Here is a 7,906-nt window from a genome sequence, read left to right on the forward strand (position 1 = left end):
CCGTGGACCGAGCACCCGAACCTGGCATGCATGCCTGCTGGTTTCTGAGTCCATCTGGTTCCATCTCGCAAGATCTAGCCAGCTTCATGTCTCTCCCTCCCACAGCGCTAAGCCGAGCACAGCTCTCCTTGCCTGATTCTCAGCCTTGCCTGATTCTGTGGCCTGGTTTCAGTCCCTGGATTCTCTCTTTATTAGGACCATGGCACTGACAAGTTCTCCGATTTTATCTTGTTCTGGCCCAGACCTGGGACCCTGTCCAGAGCTGGGAGCCTCCCTCCAGGTTTCCTAGGCATGGAAGTCCTCCTCTGAATCCCAAGCCCCAAGCCTGGGGACCCTGACACCTGGAGTCAGACTTCCCCAATGGCTAACCCCTCCCTACCTGGACGCCTGCCCTGCTTGATTCTTGTCTTCCCTCCAAACCACACGTCTCCTTCCTGTTGGGACATCAACCCTCTGACCTCATCAATCCTTTCTGCGGCCATCTCTCCATATGTTCCAGCTTCATAAAACCATTCCTGAATGTCTGCCATAGCCAAAGCACAGAGCTAAGCACCTGAGTCTTTCACGTCACCTGCTGCGGATTCCTGTTACACCAGCAGACCATCTGGATCTAAGTCTCTAGACTTGACTGCCCTAATCACAATCCCAATATTCCCGAACCCCTGTTTAAAAAGCCTTAGAAGCTGAAAATAAAGTCAAATGGCTTTATCCACTCAGCCAACTGCGACAGACACTCCTGGGTGTCTTTGGTGCTTCATTCCAGCCCCCACTAGGTCTAAAATGGGCTCAGGGAGGAATAACCCATTCCTTCATCCACCCTTTCAGCCACCGCTCATTGACACATGCTATAGCCACATGCCAAGCCCTAGAATATAAAATACGGTTCCTGCACTGATGATAATGGTGGTGATGGCGACGGTGATGGAGGAAGAGAGAGGAGACGGTGCTAAGATTAGTTACCATTTATTGCGCACTTGTGCTATGCTACAATAAGCAATGAGTCTTCTAATACTAACAAAACTATGAGACACTTATTAGCTTCGCTTTACAGAGAAGGAAATAGGCTTAAGAGGTGAAGCGACTGGCTCAAAGTCACACAGCTAAGTGGCAGGGTGTGGTGAGAACCTAAGTCTGTCTGCCCCCAAAGTACAAACTGTTCACTGCTACACAGTTAAGTGCTGAGCAAACAGAACTTAAATGAAGAAGTGAAAGAAAGAGTCCCGGGCCCCGAGGACTCAAAGCTGGTGGAGGAGACAGACACATAAATAGGCTAAGATCTACAATGCAGGGGAGTGCTGATAGGTAGAAACCAGAGCTGTAGGGGAGCCAGGGGAAGAAGCTGTGGCTAACTTGACCTGGAGCGGGCTGAAAGCCTTCTGGAGGAAGCGACTTTGGGGCTAGGCTTTGAAGGATGAGCACTTGGAGCCTGGCGCTCGGCAGGAGCTCAGCCCTCAGCCCTGGCCTGGGCCGCGCCGGGTCCTCCGAGGTCGAACTGTCCACCCTCCCGCCGTGCCCACGCGGCCGGGCCAGGCCTCACCTCCTTCCACTTGAGCTGGCGGATGCTGATCTTCAAGGCGTCCAGGGAGGTCCTGGCCTTGGAGCTGTCCACAGTGACGGGCCGCTGGGAGTGGTACTCGTCCGCCGCGCGGCCTGAGCTCCGTCGGCCGCCCTGGCCCTTGCTCCGGGGCTTCCCGTGCGGGCAGAGGCCCCGCGCCCGCGCCGCCTGCGGCTTGGCCGGGGGCAGCGTGGGCGGCGGCCGCGGGACGACGCGGGCGTCCCCCTCCTCGGCCGCGCGGGGCTGCGCCGGGGCCGGGTCCTTGGGCTGCTCCTCTGGCGTCTTGCGTTCCGGCTCCCCGGCCGCGCCCGAGTCCACGCGGACCTGCTCCGCCGCCGCCAGCGCTTTGGTCACGGCCACCGCCTCCGCCTCCCACCGGGCCGCCAGCTCCCTCTCGGAGCTGCCCCGCTGCATGGCGCTCAGGGCCGGTGCCAGCGCCAGTGCCACCGCCGCCGCCGCCGCTCCGCCGCCCCGGCCCGCGACCAAACTGCCGCCGCTGCCGCCGCTGCCACGCGCTCCCCGCCCGAGCCCGTTGCCATGATCGCTCAGGCTTGGGTTGACAAGGGCAGTCGCCGCCTCGGGACGGGGCCCGGGAAGGGACAATCGCCGCTCGAGCTCCCGCGACCTCATAGGCGGCGGCGCCCACGTGATCGGGCCTGTCACAGAAACCGCGGCGGCCATCTTGGAAGAGGGCGGAAAGCCGCCTGAGCCCGGCCGGAGGGAGGGGGCTGGCTTTCTGACGGAGCACAACTTGGAGAAGCAGAAGGTGAGAAGGGGTGTGCTAAGGTGTTGGGCACTAGTGGGACTCCTGAGCCTGGGAGCTGCGGAAGAGAGATGAGAATCTCAAACTAAGGGCCCACTTGCCCCTCCCTGCGACCCTGTACACAGTCGCTGGGATAACTCCCAGTCGGAAGGGGAAGGCAGAACCTCACCTGCTGGAGGGAACTGCACCGTCGGGAATCATCTCTATCTGATGATGGACGGGACGAGTCCAGGCCCTGGGGGATTAGCTGTCCGCTTAAAGAAACACCTGGCTGGCCCTGGGAGAGCCCCAGACTGAGAAGGGAGACACCTTTCCCTGTTCTCAGAGAGCGCCCTATGGGATGGAGAAGCCCTACTCATTCCCAGTCAACTGGAGGGCATTAACACTGCTTTTCTTATTATGTCACTTTTCTTTTTATTGTGGTAAAATAAACATAACATAAAATATACCGTTTTTACCTTTATAGGTGTGCAGTTCAATGGCATTAAGTGCGTTCACATTGTTGCGTGAGAACTATCACCAACAACCATTGCTGGAACTTTTTCATCTCAGACTGAAACTCTGTACTCATTTAAACCATAACTCCCCGTTCTCCCTTCCCCCAGCTCCTGGCAACCAGCATTCTGCTTTTTTCTCTATGAATTTGACCGCTCTAGGGACCTCATTACATATGAGTGGAATCATACAATATTTGTCCCTGTGTGTCTTGCTTATTTCACTCAGCGTAATGCCTTCACGGTTCACCCGTGTTGTCGCATATCTCAGAATGTCATTTCTTTTTAGGACGGAATAATGTTTTTGCTGCCTGTATCTACCACATTGTCTTTACCCATTCATCTGTCAATGGACATTTGGATTGCTTCCACCTGTTGGCTATTGAGAATAATGCTGCTATGAGCACGGGTGCACAAATCCCTTTTCAAGTCCCTGCTTTCATTTCTTTTGGGTTGCAACATATCTTTAAAGCCAATGCAAGGAGAGGATTCTCCCTTCTCACCTCAGGGAGTCACATTTATTGTTTTTTGTTTGTTTTGTTTTTTAGGGAATGCAGTTGGGAAGGTGTAACAGCATCCCAGAATCCCAGACTAAAGACTGTATCATAACTACTCACAGGTGGCCGCTCTTCCTTATTCATCTGCCCAGTCTCTTGGTTGGTTGGTTGGTTGGTTGGTTGGTTGGTTGGTTGGTTGTTTTGGCCCAGAGATTCCCCACCTAAATAAACTGCCTTGAAATACACTAGCAATAAATTCAAGAGATCAAAACGTCATTTTAGCAGCAGAGGGCGCTCTCATCTCTTTCTCTGAAGGCCATCATAGCTTTATTTCAGTGTTGTAGTTATGTGACTGCCTGTGCCTGAGTTATCTGGGGTGCTTATTTAGAAGGCAGGCTCCTGAACCCCAACCCCAGAGACTTTGATGCAGAACATTTGGGTGGGACTGGGGGTATGTATGTTAAGTTAGCTCCTCTGCTGATTCTGAGGCAGCCAGGGGCAAGCACCATTGATCTGGTCTATGTCAAGTCTTCTGGAGATCCTTGGAGCTGTCCATGGTGCCAAGGAGAATGCCTCACCACTCCCCAATCTCTCTCCACCAACCTACTCCCTCTACCAAATCCTGTCTCTCCTCCTGGCATCCCTGGTCTCATCCAGGGGTACCGCCTTTATTCAGTCATTCATGCATGAAAGTTGGAGAGACTTAACTTACTCCTCTCCCCGGCCTCCTAAAACCATTCCATCTCCAAGTCTTATACGTTTTACACTGAAATGTCTCTCTCATCTTTCCTCTTTTATCTATCCTTATTGTCATTGTCCCAATTCAGGCCTTTAGCCTGGACCATTGCACCAGCCTCCTCATGGGTCACCCTTCATCAGACCCCACTCAGATGTCTCCATCTTGGATAAGCTTTCTTCAGTGCCCACAAGCAAGAAATAGTTACTCTTTCCACTCTTCTACTGACATACATGATAACCCTCTACCCTGGTCTGTCTGTCACACTGTAGAGAAATCTTAGCCTCCTCCGTTAGTCTGGGAAGGAACATGTCTGGTCTGATTCATCTCTGTATGCCATTTGCAGGGGCTAGAACAAAGAGGTCCTCAGAAAGTAGTGTGAATGAATATTTTTTTATTTTATTTACTTTTGAGATGGGGGGGGGTGTGGAAGAGAGAGAGAGGGAGAGAGAATCCCAGGCAGGCTCCATGAGATCATAACCTGAGCCGAAATCAAGAGTCAGATGCTTAACTGAGTGAGCCACCCAGGCGCCCTGGAATGCATAATTTAATAATTGTTTTCCACTTCATTTGCCAAATCTGGAAAGGCCATTCCATGCAGAGATATTCGTGTGCATTTGGCTTTGAATCTCAAAGATCTTCTGCCTAAGGGACTTTGCACATGCCCTCCCTTCTGCCTAGAACACTCTCTAGAACTCTGCCTATCTCTCCTTCAAGATTTAGTGTGAATGATACATCTACAGAGATACCTCTGATTTCTCTATCTAAATCAGATCTCTTCAGATGAAAGAACAATACAGGAGAGAAAAACAAGAAGAATCACAAGGCAGTATACAATTGAGTGCCAAATAAGGCAAGGAGTGAAAAAATTGTTTAGGAGTTCAAGGAATGGAGAAGTTACTGTGAATTAGAAGGCTAGATAAGACTTCCTATAAGAGATGGAATATAAACTTTGAGTCTTCAAGATGGTGTAAGAATGAGATAGATAGAAAGTAGGTGGGGTGGGGTGCCTGGGTGGCTCAGTCAGTTAAGCATCCAACTCTTGATTTCAGCTCAGGTTGTGATCTCACTGTTTGTGGGCTCGAGCCCCACACTTAGTGAGGAATCCAACTCGATTTTGGCTCACGTTGTGATCTCATGGTTCATGAGCTTGAGCCTCATGTCAGGTTCTGCACTGCGTGGAGCCTGCTTGGATTCTGTCTCTCTCCCTCTCTCTCTCTGCTCCTCCCCCGCTCACGTGAGCATGTACTCTCTCTCTCTTTCAAAATAAATAAACTGTTTTTAACAAATTTAAAAAAAAAAAGAAAAGAAAGTAGGTAGGGTGGTCATTCCAGAGGCTGCCGGCAGGACTGCCATGTGCAGTCATGCAGGTGGCCCAGGAGGCCTCAAAAGGGCTGGAATCCAACTTGTACTCTGCCCACCAAGCTCCAGCCATTGAGGCTTTGTCCACTAGAAGGGAACACCTTCCCCAATTGGTTCAAGGCTCCCAGGGCTAGTGGAGGTCCCGTACTGAGAGGACAGTGAGGAAAAGGCACTGTACAAGTAGACTTAAGAAGGGGATAATCATGTCTCTTTGGGGGGCAGGGAGCAGACCACACTGGTTGAAACACAAGCCTTAGAGGAAGGGAGGACAGACAATGAGGCCCATTTGAGCTCATTGTCAGGCCTTTGACCACCTTGGCAAACTCTGACTCCTCCAGAGACTGTGTTAGTGGAAAGTCCAACCCCAAATGGGACTCCTCAAAGAGAAGCTTCAGTTACAGCTGCTGAGGAGCAAACAGCAGGTTAGAATTAGAGACTAAGACGACTTCTAGAAAATATAAAAATGTGTTAAAAAATAGATCCCCTCCCACCCCCCCATAGTTCTCTCCTTTTCTTTCACAGCACCCACCACGCTTACTGTGGGGATCTTGCTTGTTTATTTGACGTGGTCTGTCTTGCTGGCCAGAGTCCAAGTGCCTGAAGTGTAAGGTGCTCACTGTTCTTGTTGACCACTATATCCCAATGCCTAGTTCAGTGCCTGGCAGAACTATTTCTTGAATGAATGAATGAATGAATGAATGAACGAACAAACGAATGAGTGAGTGAATGAATGAATGAAAAAGTAAACCCAGATATTCAATAATAAGGAAATCGTTAAGCAAACCATGGCAAGTGCTGTCAATGACAGCTTTAGCCGCTTAGGAAAATGTTGATGATGTAACTAACACTAAGCAAACTGGTGCAAGCATTGCAATTAGAATGCTGAAAAACCCTTCTGCGTACACAGGGCCTGGAAGAATACAGAGACAAATGAGGACAGCTGTGGTGCGGGAGGCACGAGATCTTGGTTGAAATTTGCCTCTCCATTTGGACCAACTATATCAACCTTGGGGTCTTCATATCCTTAGACCCAGAAGTCCATCCCACTTCCAGAGGTTTCCACTGTGAATCAGAAAGGCAGACTAAGCTTTCCATGGTGATATGTTACCAGGAAAAACCCTCTCTGCCCCCGGCACTGTGCTGCGTATTTTATATATGTCTTGCCATCTACTACAGCAGCCCTGGGATAGGTCCCATCAGAAATCCCATTTTACAGATCAAGAAAGAAATTGTTACTCAGAGAAGGCACTTGCCCACGTCACACAGCTAGTAAGGGGTTCTAGCTCAGCATGGTCTGACACTGGCACCCGGCTCCCAACACCCACGCTAACTCCCACACCAGGACTTTGTGCACAAAAATACTCAACATACGGAAAGGAAGGAAAAAAAATAGAGAAACCAAAAACCAAACCCTTAACTATAGAGAACAAGCAGATGGTTACCAGAGGGGTAGTGGGTGGGGGGGTGGAGGAAAGAGGTGAAAGGGATTAAAAAGTACAATGATGATGCACACTGAGTCATGTAGAGAATTATTGAATCACTATATTATACACCTGGAACTAATATAATGCTGTGTGTTCATGATACTGGAATTAAAATTTTTAAAAAATTAATAAAAGCTAAAAAAATACTCAACAAATGTTTACACATAACTGAACCCATATGTATGTCTGTGTATTTGTATATAAATATATATACACGCTAATCCTCAGCCATGTGAAAATTGTATGCAGAGAAAAACACTGGAAGCAAATATGCCAATATAGTAATAGTGGTTATCCTGGGTGGCGGAATTAGGAGGACTTCGTTTCTTCTTTATTTTTTTCTATATTTTCCAAATTTTCTGCAATGAACATGCATTGTTCTGATAACTGGAAAACATATAATTTTTAAATAAAATAAACATTCTTTGATTGTTCTATCACTTTTGCAGCAAGTCCATTTCTGGGGAGACAGGAAGGAACAGTTCAAGGGAGAGGGATGTAGGCAGCTTGTCCTCCAGCTGTTAGTTTCTGTCCTGTTAGTATCAAAGACCACCGCCAGGGGGCACCTGAGGCCTGGTTTTTGCAGAGGCTGAAGCGGGATGAGGTACAGGAAAGACCCACAGCAAGGAGCTTCTGAGTAAAACTCAAGAGTTCCTGCCTGACTCTATTTGCAGACACACTTTTGCACCACTTGGCTTTTGCAAGTGTTGCTGTCTCTGCCTGGTGCACCCCCTCCACACCCACTGACCCCTTGTATGGTCAGCGAGCTGTTTGTCCTTAAGCCTCAGATCCCAAATCTCCTCTCCTTTTAGAAACGCGGTGATAGAGCACCCAGGAGCACCAGGGTTCACTGGAACAGGGAGTGATCAATCTCAATGAATGAGCAGGGGCACCTGGGTGGCTCAGTTGATTGAGCGTCTGACATCAGCTCAGGTCATGATCTCACGGTTCTGAGTTCAAACCCTGCATTGGGCTCTGTGCTGACAGCTCAGAGCCAGGAGCCTGCTTTGGATTC

At 49.7% G+C, this 7,906-nt stretch overlaps 1 protein-coding gene and 1 long non-coding RNA gene across 3 annotated transcripts in view; one reads left to right on the forward strand and one right to left on the reverse strand.

Annotated features, from left to right (window-relative positions):
- The window catches only part of TTLL11 (tubulin tyrosine ligase like 11), a 238,318-nt gene extending 236,343 nt beyond the window's left edge, over window positions 1–1,975 (reverse strand). The window contains exon 1 of the mRNA XM_047068962.1: window positions 1,538–1,975. Within this exon, the coding sequence (XP_046924918.1) occupies window positions 1,538–1,969 (432 nt within the window). The 5' untranslated portion in view covers window positions 1,970–1,975. The remainder of the gene's footprint in view (window positions 1–1,537) is intronic.
- A 200-nt stretch (window positions 1,976–2,175) lies between these two features.
- On the forward strand, window positions 2,176–6,835 carry LOC124503739 (uncharacterized). Of its 2 annotated transcripts, none has more exons than XR_006960258.1 (3): window positions 2,176–2,321; window positions 3,361–3,468; window positions 6,315–6,835. It is a non-coding gene; the product is annotated as an uncharacterized LOC124503739 (long non-coding RNA). The 2 variants fall into 2 exon arrangements; XR_006960259.1 differs by having other exon boundaries at window positions 3,361–3,431.
- The last annotated feature ends 1,071 nt before the right edge of the window (window positions 6,836–7,906 follow it).

The sequence above is a fragment of the Lynx rufus genome, unplaced genomic scaffold (genome assembly GCF_022079265.1).
Source record: "Lynx rufus isolate CCGP_SWC_20201006 ecotype Redwood Valley unplaced genomic scaffold, mLynRuf1.p SCAF_10, whole genome shotgun sequence".
NCBI classification, from domain to species: domain Eukaryota; kingdom Metazoa; phylum Chordata; class Mammalia; order Carnivora; family Felidae; genus Lynx; species Lynx rufus.